At 44.9% G+C, this 23,909-nt stretch overlaps 1 protein-coding gene across 2 annotated transcripts; it reads left to right on the forward strand.

The window, feature by feature from the left end:
* Positions 1 to 4,826: 4,826 nt before the first annotated feature.
* On the forward strand, positions 4,827 to 22,346 carry si:ch211-14c7.2. 2 transcript variants are annotated; one of them, XM_040131580.1, is made up of 6 exons: positions 4,827 to 5,160; positions 5,956 to 9,176; positions 11,800 to 11,999; positions 16,776 to 16,897; positions 17,979 to 18,093; positions 19,357 to 22,346. In XM_040131580.1, the coding sequence occupies exons 2-6, from the start codon at positions 6,533 to 6,535 to the stop codon at positions 19,486 to 19,488; spliced, it is 3,213 nt and encodes a 1,070-aa protein (XP_039987514.1). In that variant the 5' UTR covers positions 4,827 to 5,160; positions 5,956 to 6,532; the 3' UTR covers positions 19,489 to 22,346. The 2 variants fall into 2 exon arrangements, 1 of the variants encoding a protein (XP_039987514.1); XR_005707805.1 differs by lacking the exons at positions 11,800 to 11,999; positions 19,357 to 22,346 and having other exon boundaries at positions 17,979 to 18,090.
* Positions 22,347 to 23,909: the final 1,563 nt, after the last annotated feature.

Here is a 23,909-nt window from a genome sequence, read left to right on the forward strand (position 1 = left end):
TTACTCAGATTGAAAAGCCAAAAAAAATCCAGCGGGCAGCAGTTCTGTGGATGGAAACGTCTTGCTGATGACAGAGGTCAGAGGAAAATGGCCAGACTGGTTGGAGCTGACAGAAAGGTCACGGTAACTCGGTTGAGCACCCTTTACAACTGTGCGGAGCAGAAAAGCTTCTCTGAATGCAAAGTGCTTCCAAGAAGCTGAGGCGGATGGGCCACAACAGCAAGACACCACGTCAGGTTCCGCTCCTGTCGACCAAGAACAGAAATCTAAGGCTGCAGTGGACACAGGCTCACCAGAACTGGACAGCTGAGGACTGGAAATACGCAGCCTGGTCTGATGAATCTTGATTTCTGCTGAGGCAGCAGATGGTAGGGTCAGAATGTGGCATCAACAGCATGAATCGATGGACCCAACCTGCCTTGTGTCTACAGTCCAGGCTGGCGGTGGTTGTGTACTGGTGTGGAGAATGTTTTCTTGGCTCACAGTAGGCCCCTTAACACCAATCAATCATCGTTTGAATGCTACAGCCCATCTGGGTGGTGTCGCTGCAAAATGTGCATCCCTTTATGGCCACAAATTACCATCTTCTAATGGCTACTTCCAGCATGATAATTCACCGTGTCACAAAGCAAAAGTCGTCTCAAACTGGTTTCACGAACATGACAGTGAGTTTAGTGAACTTGCCCCCCCCCGGCACCAAATCTGGATCCAGTGAAACACATTTGGGAGGTGGTAGCACAGGAAATTGGGAGGACGAATGTGCAGCTGACAAATCTGCAAAAATGATGTGATGCAATCATGTCAACATGGAGCAGAATCTCAAAGGAAAGTTTCCAATATCTTCTGGAAGCCACAGCTTTAACATCTCAGTCACTGTAAGAAAAAATGCTGGGTCTAGTCTGGATAAAAACAGCAAATACAGGAGCACATGGATGTGGATGAGGGCTGATCACTCTGACCCGTCAACAGAGAAAATTCACTGTTACTATATCAGATGCTCCACTTAAACAAACACACTACTGGTGGGCACTGACTGCAGCATCAAAAGCACAGGCACAGCACAGCAAAATTATTTTAGGAACATATTATTCTCACCTTTAAATTAAGCCTAAATCAGTCACCGAGTAAAAAGGAGAGAGAGCGAAAATAGCTTTGTGCTGTGGATCAGAGGCACAAAGGCACATGAATGAGTCTTACTGAAAACTGGAGAGGAGGGACTTTGGAGGAGAAAGTGATGAACTATTCACAGGATGAATGACGTCTTCCCATTGTGTGTGTGTGTGTGTGTGTGTGTGTGTGTGTGTGTGTTGCCAATCTACTCATCTGCTGCTGTGATGATGCTGTGCGACGTAGGAAGGGTGAGTGTATGTGAGAGGAGATTAATGCTGTATGAGGGGCGAACAATGCCACCGAGCGAAGGGAGGTGAGAGGCAGGAGACCGAGGCTTCCCCTTTCCCGTCTGCAGCCGATTTAACAGAACAGCATTACAGCTCACCGCTGGTGGAGCAGCTTTTCCTTACGCAGACCGTAAGATTGGACCTTTTCTGAGGTGTAATAACTGAGACACTGTACAAACACGTAGCAGTGTCCACCGTAGCATCTTTTCAGTAGCTCATCATCTCAGATCCCCTGAGTCTAAAATGGTTTCATATTACTGCGCACATTTTGCACCTGTTTAGGGCCGCGCACACCTGTGTGTCAAAACGCCCACGCCTATCGTTTTTGTACGCAACCCCACGCGTTGGCAGCATCTTTGTGGCAGGACGGCCATCATCTGGTCGGCATGCATACCTCTCCACAAAAGCAATGACTTTACCACATTTACTCCCCAGATGGGCACGTCTCGGCCGCTGCACCTCGATTCTACTCTTGTCTCTGCGGGTGTCAGATAACACGCATCAAGTAACAAGTTGCTCCACAATGTGGCCGGTCTTGCACATCAGTGTCCCGTGCTACCAAACGGGGATGCTGAGAGGGCTGCAGCGACCCCATCTCGCTCCACGATATCTTTTGTTTTAATTATTGCGAGCAGCTCAAGCTTTTTCAGATGGTGTCCTACAAGGATTGGCACGGCGTCCATTATATTTTGTCGGCACTGCTCTGTTGTAACAGGAGGGTTGTAACAGCCAAACAAAGTATCGTTTGGCTGACAAAACATCATATGGCGATATTGGTACTAAATTACGCTGCTCCTTCACTCTCCTCTTAAGAAATTTAAATACCACTTCCAGGATCCAGTGGTCTTCTAGCTCACAGTAATGTAATTTATCTTCAGTTTACTGACTTGTCTGCACCAGCTCCTGGTTGCAGTAGCTGCCGGTTGGCTTTCAATACCTTTAACATTATTGTAGCAGTGCACAGGATGATGTCTCGGAGGCTCAATCTGGTGTTAAACAGTACTTTCGCAGCATTTTCCGATTCTCTCTCGTACGCAGAGATTCTCACTGTCAGCTTGCACCTCCTCTCAGACTCACTTAAAGGTGGCATCTCTCTTTCGTCTCAGTACAAATAAATCTTCGGTCAGTAATAACACACATAGGTGACACATGAAGGGTCGCTGTCACGGCCATCGCGCTGCACTACTGCCACTACGACGGCCGGTATAGGCCCAGTGCCGGTTGACGACCTGCTCACCTAAACGTGGTCGATACAGTCGGCGGTCGCTAACAAAATACATACACTAAACAACACGGTGCAGCTAAAGTGATGCATAGACGCTGTCGTAGCGGCAGTGGCCCCGACTAATATCACCGGCTCACAGGCAAGGTATAAAAATAATACTTTTGGTTGACAATTGCCGCACAGCATTTTCTGCTTCCATCTTGTACACGGAGATTCCCGTCTTGTGGATCCGTGAGAGACTTCCCTGTGACGGTCTCCTTGCGTACGCTGTCCATGTCGCAACGCTGACACCTGCTGGCAATTTAAGGCTACTACTGACTAACAGTAACTGAATATGAATACGACTGATTAATTTAATATTAAATTAACGCTTTCCATAAAAATAGATAAATATAGAAATCTATACAAAACTCTCTAGACCTACATTAGGTTCAGCTACATTATCGTGTGATTAACGAAGCTTCTTAAATGTGACCTTTCGAAACATGTTACGATTGTATTTGATGCCCGCATTGCCACTTTCTTCATCTGCCTAACACAGCCCCAGTTTGTGCCTCTCATCAGCATTCGTTGCACTGAAAAATAGTTACCTGGCAATGTTTTGTGCATTCTGTCTGCTGCACGATTAAAAACATTTTGAACCCACTTTTGAACGCTGCGACTCAGTGTCCAACGTAGGCTCTGAAGGCAAGTTTTTTATTTTTTTTTTTTTTTTAATGCCAGGGTCATTTTTCCTCATTTTTATCCGCTTTTTGACAGCTCGCAGATCTCTCTCGTTGACAGTCCCGTCACTTCCCTGTCGTTTCTCCTCTGTCTGTGATTTGCTGGGGAAAATGGAATTAGGGGCGAAACAGACTAGTACCTGTCTGCCCGTCTATCGATCTCCTCCAGCATGTTCTGGCAGGATCCGGCACAAATTAAGCCCTGACTGTAACGTAGTCATGGTAACGGGGTCACTTAACCCTTTATGAAAGATTCATAACGATTTTTAAAAAAAAAAGTCATTCTTTGATGACATTGTGCTAACTTCTAGTAATAGAATATTAATTGAATTGAACAATGCAAGGTTAAATAAGCTTTGTTTATTTATTTAATGAGTAAAATACTTAAGTGACGGCGGCTATGGCTCTGAATGGTGCAGTGCCTGTCTGGGTGCCTGTCATTGGGGTGCGCGCGACAGCGTGCAGCTCCTGCACATGTGCGCCTTCAAGGCTTCTTGGCCTGAAAGTTTAAAATAAAACTAAAGAAAAAACCGGAAATAATAAATTAACTATATCAGTAAATACAACAGGATTCAAACCCCAGTCTGTGTTTGACCCATGCATCCACCGTGACCTGCTCATTGCGTGGACCGTGGGGCTCTTTATACTCCCTCAGCTGACTTCCCAAAGCCTTTCTGGCAGGAAGCCTTCGCAGATTATAATACATTTCTAGCCAAAAGAAAGACATGACAGTAATGTTACATAACTTGTTAACACACAATATATGTTCCTTGTGTCTAGAGTGCATAAAGAAATTAAGAATCGCTGAGAAGATAAAACATGAATGCTTTTAGTCCTATTTAGACCCGAGGGGGGGGGCACTTCAGCCTCTTGTGGCCGGAATGAGTATTACAAAGACAAACAGAAAACTCCTGACAATTTTTTTTTTGGTTACACAGGTGAGAGAAATGATCCTGGCAAATCACTCGTTTCCTAGACCACGTAGTCGGAAACGACGTTTGTCCTTGCTCTTTTTGTGCAACACAAGAAAATGTTAACACATGGTTTTGTATGCAAACATCTCAAAAAGGAAAGTAACACCAATTTAAACAGATTTAAGAGACGATATTTTTTTCAAATTTTGGATCACCTTGTCTGAGTTGAGGACAGGCGAATTTTGTAACTTGTAACTAATTTAATTAGCGTTACAGTAAGAATGTGGAAGCACAGATTTGAGCTACGCTTAACCTAAAGTAATTGCTGCAGTATTTTTTCTATGCTCTTGCTTTTGCGAAGTTTTTTCCTTTTTTATGAAGAAACCCTTTCTCCCGGGGGTGTGGCATCAACAATCCCTCATACACCGCTGCTCGCTCGCCTCGCCTCCCCCTGCCTCTGTGCGGCACGCATCACCCCTCCTACCGGTGAGTGGGCTGCAAGTCAAATTAGCTCTCCGTCATCCTGCTCTCTGAGCGCACCGGAGGCTACTGCGGTAAGATGCGGCGACTCACGATGCCGAGCCGCGGCGGGTGAGGCGATGCGCAGCGGCCGAGCGCGCGGCGAGGGCCGGGCGGGAGTCCGACGATAAGATCCGCCGTGGCGTTGGGCTCTGATTTAAAGAACGAGGGGGGCAGACCCGAACGCGTGTTCGACCGCACCGTAGCGCCAGTGGTGCAGGCCGACTGGAGCGATGTGGTGGCGCTGATCCCAGCGAAGGATGCTCCAGAGCCCGAGCGCGGTTGGACAGGCTTCGTCTGTAAACAACGAGGAAGCAGCGAGACCTTAAGTGGAGGACGCCGCATTCACGGCGCGGACCCGAGACACCGAGGCATCGACTGAGGTGAGACAAAATAAGAGCTTTTCCCCGGGTTTCCCTTTGGGGGCATCTTGGCTGAGGATACTGGTTTTGCTGGTACAGTGTGTGGTTTGACGTGGTTCATCCTCATCGCGGTGGTACACTTCCCCTTGATACGTGTGATATGCGTGGGCCAAAACCTAATTTTGCCGCTTAGGCGGCGGTTTACTGGGTCCCTTTGGGCAAATCCTTTCCGCTGTGCAGGCACGAGGAGCGGAGTTAGGGCTCCATGGCCACATGTTTTTCATTTCGAGTCCATTCGACGACTCTGCACGGCTGATGCAACCACTAATCGAGCTGGCTGAGGATACTGATGACATGGTGTCAATGCAGATTTTTATAGGAAAAAATAAGGCCCGTTTGTGTGGGAGCCCCATGAAAAGAAAACCACTGGGGAGTCGAGTGTATGACCTTTGACAGACTCACACCCCCACAAACTGGATAGCTGGGAACCACTGAGCCGAAGCAGAGTGAATCTAAATCACTTCTCTGTGTTAAATTAAATGATTATTTTTAAAAAAAAAAAAAATCTCTTTCATGGTTTTATTGACATTTTTCATTAGATCTGCCCTGTGTCTGCTGTAATTAGTTTCGGAATCACCAGACAAATACAATAAAGGGCTGCATTGTGTCTCCTCCCAGCATGATTCTTTTAATCATATCAAACAGTAAACTGCTGAACTCTGCCGATTCTTTGTGATTACACATCACCTTTTTTTTTTTTTTTTTTTTTCCGACTATGAATCTTTAACGTCCTTGTTTTGTCCCACTCCCCTGCAGGTTGTTGTGACAGCTGAGTCAGCCCACAGTGACAGGAGGCCGGCCGACAGGGAGGGCAGTGGAGCCCCGAAGACGGCGTCACTGTGCGTCGGTGTGGGAGAACACAAACTTCTCATTATCCCCTCTGTCATCAGCGCTGACAGCTGGACGTCTGACCGGGGTGTTTCTTCCCTACATCGGGAGACTCTCGAAGTTAAGGAGGAATAAAGGGAAACAGAGGCACAACTCCAGCCCGCCGTCAGAAAACAACTGTTTTTCCATTTTTTTTGTCTAAAAACTGCTAAGACATGAGACATGAGATTAACAAGAGAGTCAGCTCTCGCTTGCAGTGTCAGCTAAATAGTTTCTCCTTTGTCAGAATGAATCAGTGAGAAATTCTCGAAAGCATTTCAGCTTTTTCACAATGCCCAGTGTATTTTTTCTAAGCTATGATCTTTCTACCTTTGTGCTGTCATACTCTGAATCAAGAATAGACTCTTGATAGTGGCAGCATTCCTACTCACAAATGAGAATTCAACCCGACCTAACAGGCTGCATTTTAAAAAAGGACAAGTGAGGACAAACCGGTAAAACATAGATGAGGCCAACAACAAGCATCATGCTCCAGCAGAATAACAACAACAACTACCCCTGTTTGAACGTGTCAGGCTCCAACCGGGAGATGCTCCAGAAGTGCTCCAGAGCCTCTCTGCCCTTCCCCAGCCGACTGGAGCTGGGCCTGGGAGACCTGCCTCTGATCCGGGGTCTCCGAGCCTGGGCCCTGTGCTCCAAGAACCGCTGCAAGGCCGGCGGTCTCCTGGGAGGAGGACAGGCCCCCGCAGCGCCACCTGTAGGCCGCGGGAGCTCGACGTCCTGCCCCAGGCCGGCAGATGTAGACCTGAGCGGGGAGTGGGGTCGCATGGGGTACGGGCTTCCCTTGGGGCTGGATGCCAGACAGGCAGGGATCGGAGCTTTGGTAACAGTCGCGACTCTGAAGACCTCAGAGGGCAGCGGGAAGACACAGACTCAGTGCCTCTTCCTCCGGACTGAGAAAGGGAGCTGTTTGTACTCGACAGCTAAGCCTGGTTCCGGGGTGACTACCAGTGCGGCCTCCAGTGGGGTCGGTGGTTGGCTGAGAGGGAAGACGGGAGGAGGAGGCAGAGACACTCCAGGCAGGAGGAGGGACAATGGGCCAACTCTGCCGGCACAGACCGGAGCAAACCGGGTTAGAGTGCGATCAGGCCGGAGATGGAGGAAGTCCGGTAATACAGCAGGCCGTGAGAAAACAGGTGTGAGCAGAGAGAGGCAGCCAGGGAGCAGGGAGGATCCTGCAGGGGAAAGACAGGAAGAGCGAGACAAAGGAGGCCTGGACAGCAAACTGTTTCCCAACCTGCAGCAGGATGGCAAAAGAGCCAGACCGGAGAAAGAGGGAGCATGCAGAAGTCCCAGATGCTGCCACAATGTTTCTCCTAAAACTTGTGCTCAGTGTGGACGGAAAGCACAGAGAAGGAAAATCCAGGATGAAGGCGAGGGAGGCGAAAGTCCGAGAAGAGGCGTCCCAAACAGGCTCAACGGTGAGGTGAAAGGAATGAGGAAGGAGTGGCAAAAGAATGAGGAGGAGGAGAAGGGAGGCCTCTGTGAGTTAGAGTCTTCTGACTCTGTTTTGGCTGTACCAAACCCTGACCTAGAATCGAACCGCTTTCAACCACAGTCCCCCAGTGGCTGTGGCGGTGAAGAGATTAGAGAGGCCGACAGCAGCGAGGAGCTGAAAACGCAAACCTCTCACAGCAAGGACGACTATTCAGAGAAAGAGCAGGAGCCGAACTCTGAGATGATGAAAATACATACTGGAAACAATGATTTCACTCACGTCCACTCTGGACAGTTGACTAATGACTTAAAATCAGGACACAGCAGAAGCTTTGGTGACAGAGAACCAACTGAAAATCAGTGTGGAGAAACAGGGGCTAATGTAAACGGATTTCCTGATTTTGTGGAAGTACGTGAAGAATCAGAGAAAGCGATGGAGAGAGTGGATGTTGAAGTGGAGGAAAGGAGCGTCGATCAGACTCCTGCTGAATTTTCACTTGTGTCAAACATCTATGAGGACGTCTCTGTCCCCACCCGCCCTGCCTCCATCAGCACTGCTGTCTCCCCTGAGTCCTCCGCTCCTGTAGAGGGCAGCATCTTCACTGGTGACCATGAGGCTTGTTGGGTTAAGAGAGAGCAAGGGAACAGCCAAGTAGAGCACCTTGAGGGGTATCGTCGAGGGCAGGAAGACCCGGGGATCATGGGTAAAGAAGAAGTGGATCATAGCAGATTTGAGCCCGAAGAACCAAACTGTGCGGCTGATGAGAACAACACTGTGAAACCTCAGGTTTTCTCTAAAAACGAGGAAAACAACAGCCAGGCGGAGGAGGGAGAAGCTTCATCCTCACCTCTCAGACACAGACATCCTACCGTCTTTGAGACAGACAGGGGGATCATAACAGACAACAGTCGCGACTGTAGGACAGTTGAGTCTGAGCGAAAAGACGAGCCAGAGCCAGAGTCAGAGGAAGGGAAAATAGAGGAGAGACTAAATCCTGAGGAAGGGGTCGCGGCTGAGGAGATTTGGAGGAGGGAGTGCGCCTGCAACGAGTTGGACAATGGCGAGGGTAAAGGTCACGACGACAAAGAATGGCACACAAAGGATGAGGTAGTTAGTACCTTACGGGAGGATAATTATAAAGAAGTCAAGAGGAACTGTGCACCAAAAGCCAACAGGGGGCTACAGGAGTCTGCAGCCGGATGCAGGGGAAGGAACAAAAAGGTCGGAGTCACCTGCACTGAAACAAGCATCACGTATGTTGGAGGAAATGGAGAGACCAGCACTGACGTCTCTAATGCTGCCTGTGCTGATCCCTCCACCTCTCTCCCACTCTTCCTGGCTAATCCCGACGCCTCTCTGCCCCCCCTGGGATCCATGGCAACCGGCCGGCCCTGCCTGGAGGAGGTGGGGGGGCTCGGCGCGACGGCAGGGGACGGAAGTCAGGAACGGAAGAGGAGGCCCGGGAGAGAGCTGGAGGAGCAGGGCAAGGAGGAGAGGGGCTCCACCGTGGCCACTGCGGAAGGGAGGAAGGAAGAGGAGGAGGAGGAGGAGGATGAGTTTGGAGTCTTCATGCAGGCGGAGGGAGAGCCGGCCTGGAGCAAGGGGTTCACCATGTCTGCCTCAGTGCCTTGTGGGAGCAGAGAGAGTGTTGGTGAGTCTCGTGGTTGTTAGTTTGTCGATCTCTGTCTCTTTCTGTGTCTGCCAGCGAGCCTTCCCCTCTCTCTCTCCTTCTGCTGTAGTATTTCTCTCGCCCCCTCCTGGAGCTTTAGTAAGTTTGCCCTTCTGTTTGCCGTAGGATCTTTGGTTAAGGTTGACAAGGCCGACAATAAAAGGCTTCAGAAGTAGAGCAGAACCTTTGAAAGACGTGAGAAATACACAGATTTAGGGAGATAAAAATATCAGCACTCTCTGTGTTGTTGTGCTGGAATAACAACAACACTCACTCAGAGCATTAGTACATTGTTAACCTTTTGTACAGTCTCAGGAATGCATGCACACGCACTCTGTTTTAAAGGGCCATGCCAGTGGTTTTGCACATTTAAGCCCATTTACTTCAATTCACGTATACTTCACTGTATATCACGGCTAATCCTCCTGAAAATCCCACTGATGTTGGTTTATTAAGTTGAAGGCAATTATCCTGGTTTCTATTCGTGCGTAGTATTAAAATCAATCATCAGTTACATTATCATTATATAGTCGACAGGCCCGTGACACAGACACACATGCAGGGTATTTGAAATCTTTGAGTCTTTCTGCCCTTTTGTTTTTCTTTACCGGCCAGTCTTAGTCAGTCCTCATCTTTCCTCATTACGCTCCTTTTAGTTAATCACCTAAATCCAGTTTGCATTGCGGGGTCAAACGAGGCTAAGCCGAGGTTTGCTACTTGTTTATGTCTTTTCTCAGTTTATCTGCACAAAAACATTTCTGTGTTTATTTTATCATATTGCTGAGGATTTATCAGAGGGGGATTTATTAGCGGAGGGTGCTATCTACACTGTCGGAGAGCCCTTTGTGTGAATTGTCATGGCTTAAAGGCCCATTCCAGTGATTTTGCAAGTTTTAACTCCTTAACTTCCTAAAGGGTCACTTCACCCAAATTACCACCATATGTATTTCCGCATTTGCGTGGAATCTGGCCAGGGAGATAGTTTTGGTTTTATTTGCACAGGCTTGGAGATACTCATAATACTCTGGACAGTCAACAGAACTCTGTATCAACAGTTTTCATTGCGGCTATTTCTTTGGTTGAAAGTAGTTGCAATAAGAAATGTTTTTGAACAATATTTTTCAGTGATGTGTCATCTCAACAGTATCATGTCGGAGGCAGAATTTTTCTTGCAATTTATGTGAACCATCCCTTTAACTGCATTCCATCTACACAGGTTTGCGGATCCCTTTTTTTAAATGCATTACGGTGTTCGCTGCTTTCATGATATGAATATCAATTATCAGACGTCCTTATGTCACTGTAAAAGTCAAGTCTGCATTAATGTTTGTCAGAGTTACATTATTATGGCACAGCTCGTAGTTTCAGCGCAGAATAACACACTAACACTAATTTAACACTAATTTATCTAATTTACCTCAGTGGAAACTATAGAAAATTCATTGTGAGTCTGCTAAATAATTTTCATACTGTACAGAAATGAAGGGGAACCAATGGCTGCCTTCCTGGAATCCTGAAAAATGTTTTAACTGTTAGGTACAATGTATGTGATTTGCAGTAAATGGCTTAAAACATGCAAAGCTACAGAAGCAGTTTAGTCTCTAACTAAGGCACTGAGTCCTGATTAATTAGTAAATTTATTCATAAAATAATAAAATTAAAAAATAAATAACGACTGTGTGCCTAGCGTCTGGACAAGAACCTAATATACTTGTGTGGAATATAAGATTTGTTGACCAGTGATGCTTTTAATCCTGTGATAACTATGTGGAGTTGTTCCTTGCCTTAGTAAGCACCACTTGCTCTGACAGTGGAAATAAGACTCTAGTTTTTCCTGACCTGGATTCCTAACCGGTCTCTCGCTACATGATATAAATCATTCAGAGCTGGTTTAAAAGAGAGGGAGGCGGAGGCAATGGCCTGGGACTCTAAGGTCGTGTTAGCCCGTGGTTATGGGGAAACAGGTGTAAGAGAAAAAGTCACAAAAACACAAACACACACACACACAGAAAGACAAGTGAAGTGTCTGACAGATACATCATGCAACGCCTGAGCAACGGAGGGTAATGTGCGACGGCAGCGGGGAAGTGAGACACGATTATTCGCCAAAATGTTTCCTTGCAGCAAGATGTCGCAGTGTGACTGAAGTCAAACACACAAACATAACAAAACAAAAAACAAGAAAAAACAAATACTCCCACAGCAATTTCAGTCGGATCCGTAAAAAAAACATTGTAACTGGGATGTTGCTAGAGTGTCAGAATCTCAGCAAATAAAACTGAGTGGGCTGAGTGTCATTTGTCCTTTGGGTGAACTAACCCTTTATAAGACAATCCTAATAATTAATCTCATCCTAAATGGCAGAGACACAGTTTATCGTGTATGATGAGAAATGCCAGTTGTTGCCCATCTGTGTTTCTAGCTAATACACAAATCCATCTGACCCCCCCCCAGTGCAATGTAGGTTTAGTCAGTCGTCCATCCAGGTCATCAGAATGAGGGCGAAACGAGACAGCTGTTCACAGCACACACCACAACACTAACAGATTACTCTACATTGTAGCGCTGACCGTGTGTGTGTGTGTGTGTGTGTGTCCGAAAACAGCTCTTGGAAACTCCGCCGTCACTGGGGAGTCCAGCCTCTGGACACCAGGCTGGACGGACAGCTCGTTCCACCAGTCAGACGACACCTGGACAGCCTTTCCTCAGGATTCGTCAGACGAAGGTCGAGACGTCGTGGGCCTGTGGTGGCCGACCAGCGCTGTGGAGGAGAGGAGAGACGGGCTCTCGGCCAATCAGAACCTGGTACAGTTATATTTCTGTGCTCAGACTCTTTAAAAGTCCACTTTCAGGGCCACTGTCTATTTATTCAGTAAGAACCACTTATTGTCCATTGAATGCATTTCTCTCAGAATCCACTCCATAATTCTCTGTGATCGTGCCATTTGGTAAACATGTTTTAATTTAATACGTCTCGTTTGGTGTGTCATCAAGCTAGCCGTGGATTTGACTTTGAAAGCAGCAGGGACGACTTCTGTAATATCAGCCTGTGACGCTTAGGGCTTTCCAGGAGTTATCTGCACACCAAGCGGGAATACGTGTGCGTGAACCGAAACGTGCGCGGTAATCGGTCAACCGTGTGCTCAGTCTACTAATCGGGGTACGTGGATTTCCGCATAGGTTATTTTTAGCCATGATAGCAGCATGGCTCCATGGATGGCGGTGTCAGTCGGTCGGTCCACCACTGTGGTCCAGACCGAAATATCTCAACAACCACAAGATTGGCACAAAATTTTGTGCAGACCGTCAGTGTTCCTGGAATTATGCATCCTAGCGACATTTTTGCCCCCTGCAGTTACCTAAATTACTTATGAAGTCCTCCGTGACAGGTGTGTGAGATTCCTGCCTTAGAGCAGAGACAGAGGTACGAGCTTCCAGCAGCGATGCCGGTAAGTGGTTGTGGCTGCAGCGCTAAGTGGCCTGTTGCATCTCTGTGGTAGGTTCCTGTTGAATGAAAATGGTGATGCTGGAGAAAAGCCCTCCTCTTCATTATTAGACTGACATCTAAACGTCACCTGCACCATTGATGCGATAGACAATATTTTCTACTGGCAAACTCCCTAAAATTGGTACATCACCAATTACCTCTGTTTTTTTTCGGTTATAGATCTTTTACCGTTAAATCCTATTACTTTTGCTTCAGACATAATTTTGAAACACGGATGTTAACATTTTTTTTTTCGTAGCAAATTGCTCACCAGTTTCAGCTTTAGCTGGCCTTGTGTTCACCCCTCATGCTCAGATTGAGTCTGACTGTATGAGTCCGACCAAACTGAAACTACTGTTATTGAGAGTCAGACGGAAAAATCGAAAATCCCAAACTGTTAGTGTACCTGCGGATCCCCAGGGCAGCTAATGGTGGAGGCAAATTGCTCCTGAAACTAGTCGAAGTGAGGATCTGTAAAATATTCCTTTAATAAAACAGGTGCATCTCAAACACAGCAGTGGTGCCATTCCACTGTTTTTAATATGGTCTCATCCGCACAAAAAGAGAAATTATGACTCACAAAGAGAACTGTTTTTAATCTTCCATTCCCACCAAGTCAGCTCAAATCCTAAAATCCTCGCTGTCAAGACTGTATGAATAAAAGCATCCGCTAAGCTTATGTGAGGTTTATTTGAAATCTTGGTGCCATTCATTTGAGCTCCTATGGCAACACTGTCCTCTCCTCACACATACTTACAGTACGTGTTATAGTATATGGAATATTTTTCTGTCTATAGTGTAAATCCAGGGTGGCCATAACCAGAAAAGACTGCACTATATATTATTCTAGATACCTCTAAAATAAACTGGTCGTAAATTATTTCAGTTATGAATTATTTAGTCAGACTTTGGTGCTTCGTTTAATCTGCATAAACTTGGAGCCGCTTCTTTTGATTAGTAATAAACAAAGCCACACAGAGAGCAAAAGTCCTCCTGCTAGCGGGAACACATTGTACTTACCACGAACCGCTGTCTGAGCTCGTGGGCCACTTTGTACGAATATATATTGACTGCAATTCATAGGAAGGCTCAAGATCGAGCTCTAAAGCCCCATTTGGGCAGGATTTATTTCCCTATGGGAGGTGGGGAGATTTCAATGTCGCCTGCGTTGGTCAGGGACATTAATCCTGTCCCGAGTGCACCTGTCTGTGATTTTTCACCCCACCCATATTTAACTGGCTGAAATACCTGTTTTTTTTTTCGGTTATAGATCTTTTACCGTTAAATCCTATTACTTTTGCTTCAGACATAATTTTGAAACACGGATGTTAACTTTTTTTTTTCGTAGCAAATTGCTCACCAGTTTCAGCTTTAGCTGGCCTTGTGTTCACCCCTCATGCTCAGACTGAGTCTTACTGTATGAGTCGACCAAACTGAAACTACTGTTATTGAGAGTCAGACGGAAAAATCGAAAATCCCAAACTGTTAGTGTACCTGCGGATCCCCAGGGCAGCTAATGGTGGAGGCAAATTGCTCCTGAAACTAGTCGAAGTGAGGATCTGTAAAATATTCCTTTAATAAAACAGGTGCATCTCAAACACAGCAGTGGTGCCATTCCACTGTTTTTAATATGGTCTCATCCGCACAAAAAGAGAAATTATGACTCACAAAGAGAACTGTTTTTAATCTTCCATTCCCACCAAGTCAGCTCAAATCCTAAAATCCTCGCTGTCAAGACTGTATGAATAAAAGCATCCGCTAAGCTTATGTGAGGTTTATTTGAAATCTTGGTGCCATTCATTTGAGCTCCTATGGCAACACTGTCCTCTCCTCACACATACTTACAGTACGTGTTATAGTATATGGAATATTTTTCTGTCTATAGTGTAAATCCAGGGTGGCCATAACCAGAAAAGACTGCACTATATATTATTCTAGATACCTCTAAAATAAACTGGTCGTAAATTATTTCAGTTATGAATTATTTAGTCAGACTTTGGTGCTTCGTTTAATCTGCATAAACTTGGAGCCGCTTCTTTTGATTAGTAATAAACAAAGCCACACAGAGAGCAAAAGTCCTCCTGCTAGCGGGAACACATTGTACTTACCACGAACCGCTGTCTGAGCTCGTGGGCCACTTTGTACGAATATATATTGACTGCAATTCATAGGAAGGCTCAAGATCGAGCTCTAAAGCCCCATTCGGGCAGGATTTATTTCCCTATGGGAGGTGGGGAGATTTCAATGTCGCCTGCGTTGGTCAGGGACATTAATCCTGTCCCGAGTGCACCTGTCTGTGATTTTTCACCCCACCCATATTTAACTGGCTGAAATACCTGTTTTTTTTTCTCAGCGACCTTGCGGATCCTCCCGTAATTTAAGTCCAGTCTGGAGCGAAACACATAGATCTGTGTCTTTCCGTTACTGAGTTGCATCGGCCCAGCGCTCAGTGTGATCAGTGAAGAAGCAGAGGTAGAAGTATTTCACTAAACTTAAAGATCACATGTTAACATCATTTTTTAATGATATATTACAAGTGATCCTGTCTCTGCTGGACCTTAGTATAGCAGAGCTGATTTTATGTGTAGAGAGCTACATGTATTAAGCACTGTTCCAGCTAGTAGCCCCCTTCTTCCTGTAAAATCAGACTTATCGACATTCAGAAACGGAGACATTGCATCAGTCTGTGTTCATAATTAGGTTCAAGCTAATTAATTAGCATTAGATAATATTAAAAGTCCTACAAAGTCTGCCAGTGATGGAGGTCACACGGTCGTCCTGCAGCTTGTCATTGTCTGTTACAGAAACCAGATCCTGGAATTTGCTGGTGGCCAAATGCCATCAAGGAGGATGACTTTTATTATGAGAGAGGAAGGGAAATATTTCATTACCCACCTCCCACTGTAACATTAGGTCTGTCCAGATGGACCTTTTTGCTTTGTATTATGCACAAGCCAAAACTGTGTTCAAACTAAGAACGTCGCAGACGGAACAACATCCTACGGGACTCCATAATTAGACAAACTTAAGGGTTTATCACTCTCTTTATTGTTTATTCACTCATTCATTATTCAGTGACCGACCTCTTGTTCTCTTCATTAGTATCATTGCTTTATTTCTATCAAACCACAAAGTGGAGAGCTCACGCTCTTACCTCTGCTGAGGCTGAGACAGTTCAGAGTATGGAAGATGTTTAGGAACCCTCTGTCGCGTCAGCAGCGTGACTCTGGGCACGGCAGCGACGGTCGACCAGCGCCGGTAACGCTGGTAAACGCTGGACCTTCTAAGCATCAGCATGTTAGCATTGTCATTGTGACATTAGCATTCAGCTCAAACTCCTGCTGCACAGCCTCACAGAGCCGCTAGCGAGGCTGTAAACTCGATTCTGGATGCTAATCAACGCCTTGATCCAATTTTCAAAAGAAAATACTTCAATTAAGATCTGCAACAAAGTATAACTGTTTGTTTCTCGGTCTTTTTAAATTTGTATTCAAAACAAATAAACCAGTAGACCCAAAACTACAGCCTCCCTGCCAGAGGTAATTACGAGCCATGTCTCCTTTCTTTCAGTTACTGTTGCACCATTACCATGGAAACACAAACCTGGTCCTGACACAGCCCTGCGGGTTTGGTTGACTAACTTTTTAGACTTAAAATTAGTCAGAATTTTTACCGAGTGTCTAATGTCTTACTCACAGCTGTCAGAGTGTTTTTGTTTAAAAGAGAAGGAAAAAAAGAAGGCGGCACTGCAGGAAGAGGCTGCCAGTGGACTTTCAACGCAGTGAAAAGATGCAGATGAAAAATTCGCTGCAGTGAAGGCGAGTGTTGGGTTTTTAATGAGGCGTTCTACTTGCTTACGGTGCCATGAAAATCGAGTGCTAACGTCACATGTGACGAGCTGAAGAGAGCTGCAAAAAGTAATGGATAATGGATGTATCGTTTCTTGTGGGCAGCACGTTCACTCATTTTCAGCTTTCTAGTCATCCTTTGAGTTTTCTGTTTAAATGCTCAGGAGAAGCGCAAACACCATTTTGGACTCTGGCGTCTCTCTGATGACGTAATAACTGAGGAGAATCTCTCTGTCTCTGCTGTAGGCGGCAGTCTTCGCCGAAGCCTTCCCCTCGCCGCCTCGCTCGTCCTCAAGTGAATCCTGTGACTTCGATACTGTTCCCAATCTGACCCAGCTCCTCAGGGGCAAAACCAGCCAGGACCAAGGGTAGGTAAACCATCTCAAACTGAGTGCGCTCACTGTGTGTTTACGGAACCAGTCTTTTTTGATTTACTGTACATCACTCGATTTGTTGCAGGGTTTACTACGCGTTGACACATTCCTCCAATTTGTGGTAAATAACAATAAGAATAATGATTATAATAATAATAATAAAGTGTATTACCAATACGCAACCCGTGTCAGTAATTATTAAGTAGAGATAACCTGTGTATCTGAGACTTTTGAAAGGTTTAGTTTTTTCTTCACTGAGTCTCACTTTTTGCGAGTTTTCAGGGTCTTAGAGATGCCAGTCCACATAGTCGCACACCAAATTAATTATTTTTCATTGCAAGTATTGAACGTTTCTGCATGTGCATCAGCGCCGCTTGTTTCATCAGAGCTGTTCGGCAGAGAACCGGGAGCTCACGAGAGGAAGCGAATTTCTAAGCGGAGGACTGAGTTGAGGTGGTTTGTTTTGGGGGGTTAGGTGGAGTTCAGGCACCACGCTTTTAAAAATGTAATAAATGGTGGCCACCGAGTGGTTAATGTGGTGAACTGCAAGTTGGAGGTAAGACTGCATCTCTGAAAACAGAACGTGGGTAGTGTTTATGACTGATTGTTGCACGGCAGCGGGTTAGCCATAATGTCTTTGATGCACATTGCAATTTAACCGATACGGGTTGCTGAAATACCGGTTTTTATGTATCGAAGCAGCCAATTGCCATTATTCACTATCAGCAGTTTCGTCGACAAAATAATTAATAAACAGTTTGCAGAGAGACTTTACATCGGCAAGTGACGCCTAAATTCTCAGAGAAAATCCCTAATCCCTGATGACGTGGATGATGTTCTGCAGGTCCTTAATGAAAGAGCAAGTGAGCATTTAAGATTCTGTTGTCCAGCTTTCAAACATTGGTCTGTAAATGAAGTCAGTCAGTCTTCGACCTTTCTACCCACCCATCACTATGTGAGAAAAACCTCCGAAGCTGGTGTAGATATGATAAAGAAAATATTTCTTTAAAACAATCATTTAAAACAAACTGATATCTGTCACGCTGTCCCTGTGTGTTCGTGTTTGACCCTGCAGACTGTTGGACAGTTTCCATGACTTGAACAAAATGATTGGCCAGAGATACAAGAGAGCCAGTGGTGTGTCTCGTGACCTGCTGCTGAAGACTTTACACCTGGAGCCGCCACACACTGTGAGTAAAGACTGGTTTTATTCACCGTCAAACACGGGACTGGCAGCACAGCATTTTTGTAGAAAGTATCAATCGACTCACATCATGCTGACGTCTTTCAGCGTTCGGCATTCAGCTGGGAAAACACTTTAAAAATCTAATTTTACAGTAAATGCTCCCTCTCTCTCCACACACACGTTTTCTATACATAATTTCATGCAGAGGAATTAGCACGTAGCGCTTAGAGTTGAGTTTCAATTTGTGAAGCTTCAGGGTTGTTAAATTGAATTTGTAAACGCAGCCTTAACGGCATGTAAAATGAACTGATAGTGCGGTTTGACTGATGGCCTTGAAAACTGCAGCTTGATACAAGTTATGTGACTGCTGAAATATGCAAAACACCCCTGACACTTCACACATGTAGATAAGTAAAGGTGCTGAGCAGGCTGGTCCCAGAACTCAACCAAACCATGTCAGAAAACAACAGAGCACCTGCCAAACATCCCCCTCCAGAGTCTTTTCTGTGGGGCAGCAGAGTCAGAAATATCAAGCTGTGTGAAAGGTTTATTTTCTTATTGATTCGGAGTTATCCAGACAGTACTTGTTAGTCATTCATAAATTAGCAGATAGGTCCTGATTTGTTTCTTATTTGTTAACTACTGCATGAAATGCTCCATGTTGCACTGTAAATAATGATAAATTACTACTGTTAAATTAATTTTCCAGTAAATATGTTATGTAATCAAGGGAAAAGAAAAAAAAAATAAAATAAAATATATATATATATATATATATATATATACATATACACACACTAGTAGTTTAGTTTTGTTTGTTTACTTTTTACATTTTTGGGGTACAGAAATCAAAAGTAATTGTTGCAAGGTAATCAATTAAATTGGCAGATTATAGGGCTGTCTTATCTTTTGTTTAATTAGTTACATTATTTATTCAATTAAATTGTGAAAAATGTCCATTCTAGTTTCCAAGAGCACAACGTGATGTCTTTAAATAGTTTATTTTATTGTAACGACAGTCCAAAACTGAAATATCACATGGAAACACATGGAAAACTATATATAAAATATTTTTAATCTCTGCTTGATGAATCAATCGGTTATCGTACTTGTTGTAGATTCGTTTTCTCTCTGTTGACTAATCGATTAATCAACTAATCGCTTCAGCATTTGTGTTTCGAACCACTGGGTTTTGTTGCTGGTTGTGGCAGTGTTTAGTGGTCTAATATCACAACTCTCAGGTCTGGATATGTGCTTATCCTTGCAGGAGAGCAGACCTGCTCCCTGGACAGCCAGCCGGCGTCCCTCCCCTGGCCTCCCCTCAGCCAATCAGCACGCTCAGAACGCTGCCGCCAAGCGACGGCTGTCATGTGACTACAACAGAGACAACATGGAGTAGCTCTGCAGGCTCGGCGATTCATGAGCGTTCACCTGAAGAACTGCAGGTTTTTACCTGGACAGATCAACAACGGGTTTCTCAAGACTCAACTAACACGACATGTGTTCTGTCTGCTAGTCAAACACTGACTGACTCTTTGACTCTTTGCACACTCCCTGGTTATTCAAGCCTATGCCACTGAGAAGACATAGCCCATTAAAAATGGAGCGTCTCACCCCGTGTTTCAGACGTCGGCTCCTCCAGCTCCTGTTGATGTGTACCGGTGGGGTGATTTCTTTACACATGTGCCACCCTGTCCACCACCACCACCACCACCACCATCCTCCCATTTTGATTTTCCTTATCGCCCCTGACACCAGCTGGGCTGTCAAAAGACATGTCCGGAGCGCGATGCCCTGTGGTTACAAAGCACTCGCGGCCACGTTGGAGGAAGAGTCCACCCTGATATTTTCCTTCCTGTTATATTATTATCTGAGGGGATTTAAGTTCTACTTTAGTCGTAACATGTCTCTGAGGCAGAGCTGCTGCTGTGGCAAGAAATGGTCTCATTGATTGAAATTAATCTCAGTGGCCTGAGCCAAACAAAAACATTGACGTGCATGGAACGAAGTTAACAAAAATAAAATATCACATCATTTCTGCGTTTATTCATGACCATGGCATTAAGGATTTTGGACCGTTAGCATGCTTGCTGACTAGCGTGTCTGCATTGATATAGGAAGTTACGGCTAGTGTGAACATGCAGAGTCAGCTAGATTCCTGCAACTTGCAAACGTTGGCCCTTTTTTTTGTGGATACGTTTTTTTCCCCCCACGTCTCCTTCTCTTATCTTTTGCTTCACCAAAGAGTTGTTTAACTCAACCGGTGAGATTATTTCTTCTTCTAGAGCAGCTCTGAGAGGGTGGGAGAATGGATGTTGTGTTCGTGTCACGTGGAAGTAGAAGAGAGCCGTGAGAGCAAAGCACTTTTGGGACTTAAAAGTCATTCAAATTGTCAGACGGTTCAAGATGGCTCCTGCCGGTGTTACTGCCTGGTGCACGCTGAAATAACCTTTACTCAGCACTGAGCTGCAGTTTATGAGATGTGGGCGTACCAAACGAGTGAGGCGTCGTGAGGGAGGCATTCATGTTTGCTTTTCAAGCAATTCTGTATCTTGCAGTGTTAATACGATGTATGATGGCAGATGATATGATGCTTCACATGGTGTGAACATGATATAAAGCTCTAGTCTACCTCCCAGAAATTCCGTTCTGTTACAGAGGAAGAGGCAATGACGTAATGCTCATTTTTCGCCGTCACTACATTGCCCCTGGTAACTGCTGGTAATCTTTATTCAAATATGCTGTAACAGCTTTCTCCCTCCTCCTCAGCTTTCCTCCCTACAACAGAAACCTGCAGTGTGAGATGCCGTGCGGCTGCCCGCATACGTCTGCAGAGCTCACCGCCAGATTCATCCAAATCTGAAAGCCCCTTTTCCTCCCTTTATTGTCTATGAATGATAGACTGGACATAAAAGTATGTCATCAGAGTGCTGAGGATGGGTCCAGTTGTGGTGACGTTTAAATTTTAGGTTTACATTTTTGCAAAGTAATGCATGTGCTTTCATTATGTAATAGACAGAAACAAAACAGGAAAAAAAAAAAAAGACAGGTATGAAAGGAATGAACCTTGAAAATAGTTCTGGTTCCTCAGAGAAACAAGCTTGTCTTCCAGTTAGTGCCAACAGGAACACCCGTGAAAGTGCCAATGTCTACAAGGTTACAGACTCGTCACAGACACATTCAGGAGAAAACGTCAGTGCGTCCGCTGAGGTGGACTCAAACAAAAATTCTGGCATGGGATGTTTTGTTTGGTTTTGCTTTTGTGTTTCTGTCCGGCTTCCCGTCTGCCTCTGTTTCACTACACTCCTGTGAATGCAACATTGTTTTGAGTCCACTTCATGGGCAAAACTTGAATCTAGCTGCCAATCAAAACAATATTTTTTGATATTGTTCACGTCAGTGATGCACTGTACATTTTTTTAATTTAGACATACTGTTACATCTTATCACCTCAGAAAGTTTATTTTGCTTTACGTTGTATATTTCACTTGTCAACTCCATCACTCGTGATGAGATTCACAAACAAATCATGTGCGTGTCTGCCATTTGTACAAACTACGAATTCCTGAAAAAGAAAAAGATGAATATTTTCTGATCTGATCAAATGAGGAAGACGGGCATGTCGCCTTGTTAACTGATGTAATAAAATGATATTGCGTGATGTGTAATGACTGCTTCCTCAGTGTTCAGTTTAATTTTAGATATCCATCATCAGACAGGCTAAAACCTAAACTATTTGAGACCTTTGTCTTAAACAGTTGAACATTTTGGAATCAAATGACCCGTTTCATTGTAAATATTCTGGAAAAAAATCTCTTTCCAAAACACATCTGGCTTTTTTAAAAATGAAATAATAGAGATGAAAGGCCCTGGCTAAGTCATCATTCAGTTGAGGTTGAATAGATTCACTCCACAGCCAGAGGAAGCAATCGATAACTCTCCCAGCGTATATTCGAGTAGGCGCAGTCTCCCAACTTTTTGATCGCACCTCGTAAATAGTTCAAAATAGCCGCTGGGCTGGTGGAGGTCTGGTGGTCACAAGCCTAAACTTTTAGCTCGTAGGCAAACCACCATCCCCACCCCCTGACTGTCAACACACAGAGGCAAAAGAGCAGATCAGATAGCGCACATTGTGACATTTCTTACTTCAACTTGTTTGTCAAAACAACAAGTTAGGTAACGTGTTGGGATGTGGGCTTACATGTAATAATGAATGCATGCTTGTGCAGCTTAGTTCACTGATGTGAGTGATACTGATACCAGTACCTTTACATATCACTGGATAAAGCAGACTATATATCCAGTGCCCAGTTTTAAGGTTTTTCTTTAAATAAATACATGATGTTCATTGCAGCTTAGGCAGTTTTTTTTTTTGCAGCATTGCTCAGGAAATTCCACCCGATCAGGGGTTAAAGACATCAACTAGTTTGGATTTTAGTAAAAAAAAAAAAATCCAGTATCAGCGTGATTATCCTGTATAAAGGGCTATCAACATCTCTCCCCGCTGAGATGAGTGAGGCAGCTGTGTGGGCCACAGAGAGTTAAGAACTTTATTCGCTGAGTCAGAGCAGCTGCCTGCCGCACTGTGATAACAGCTTCGGTACTGCGAGGTAGAGAGCAGGCCTACGCGCAGCAGACCGCCCTGACCTCACTGTTGACGCCGCACGAGTCAGCCGGCCTTTTACATAAACACCACCAGCAAGGCAGCGATTACTTCCGGGGGCAATGGTGCGGGTGCTGTATTGTGCCTAGCAACCTCTGCTTGTGAAAACAGGTGCTGGGTTACAGTCCGACGGTTCAGGAGTTCCGATCCGAGCTTTATATGAACTGGAATTTGAGTGAGGTTTCATTCAGCTCGACTGAAGGTAATAGTTAAACATTTAGGGAAGTGTGCTTATTCACTTTTCTTGTTAGATGAGAAGGTCGATTTTTAACACTTAGGATTAGGTCTTGAGGGTTAGGGTTAGAGGTTCAAGTCTCTGCTGGTCTCCCAGCCAAGAAACAGTCCGACACATAATCCCCCCCTGTAAAACCACAGTTTGTCATTTTCACATCTGGTTTTTGTAAAGATTAAACGAATGAGGTGTAACGTGTGAGTCACTGAGCCTTAGAGGCATTGGTGGGCAGACGTTGTTACCTTTGGACAGAACCAGGCTAGCTGTTTACTACCGTTTTCAGTCTTTATGCTAAGCTAAGCTAACAGCTGCTAACTGTAGCTTCATAGTTACCAGACAGGCATGAGAGTGGTATCAGTCTTCTCATCTTAGTTGTCCGAAGGAAGCAAATAAGCAAATCTCCCAAAATGACAAAAAAATTGGAAATATGTTTTCCCCATGAAGCCCATGGAAAATATTGAGGAGCAGCGTGCAGGAGTACATTATACGCTGCATTATACTATATGCGTAATTTGGAGGAAACCCAAAGAGACACATAACATGCAAATTCGACCCTGAAAGAAGCGGGACAGAAATCCAAACCCAGGACAACTTCTAACATCTCAAACTGACGCTGCTCAGTGGATAAAACGATGCTGCCGTTTAACAGTTGATTTTAAAACCTGGCCCACGCAAACATATTTGTACTAGAGCGCCCCATAATTAATACTTCGTACTTAACATCTGTAAACCTTGACACTCTCATACCAAATTTGCGACAGCTTTGTGTTCTCACTATAGAATCTTCTTCTTGTCAGAGGCATAGACAAGACATGGACATCATGGGACCAGGGTTATTTGAGGTCAGTTTGAAGCTCAGTGATAGAAGAAACTCTGGTGAACATTGGGAGTGAACTTACAAAAACACTACTGAACAATAACATGA

Source organism: Xiphias gladius, chromosome 7 (genome assembly GCF_016859285.1).
Source record: "Xiphias gladius isolate SHS-SW01 ecotype Sanya breed wild chromosome 7, ASM1685928v1, whole genome shotgun sequence".
Classification (NCBI taxonomy): domain Eukaryota; kingdom Metazoa; phylum Chordata; class Actinopteri; order Istiophoriformes; family Xiphiidae; genus Xiphias; species Xiphias gladius.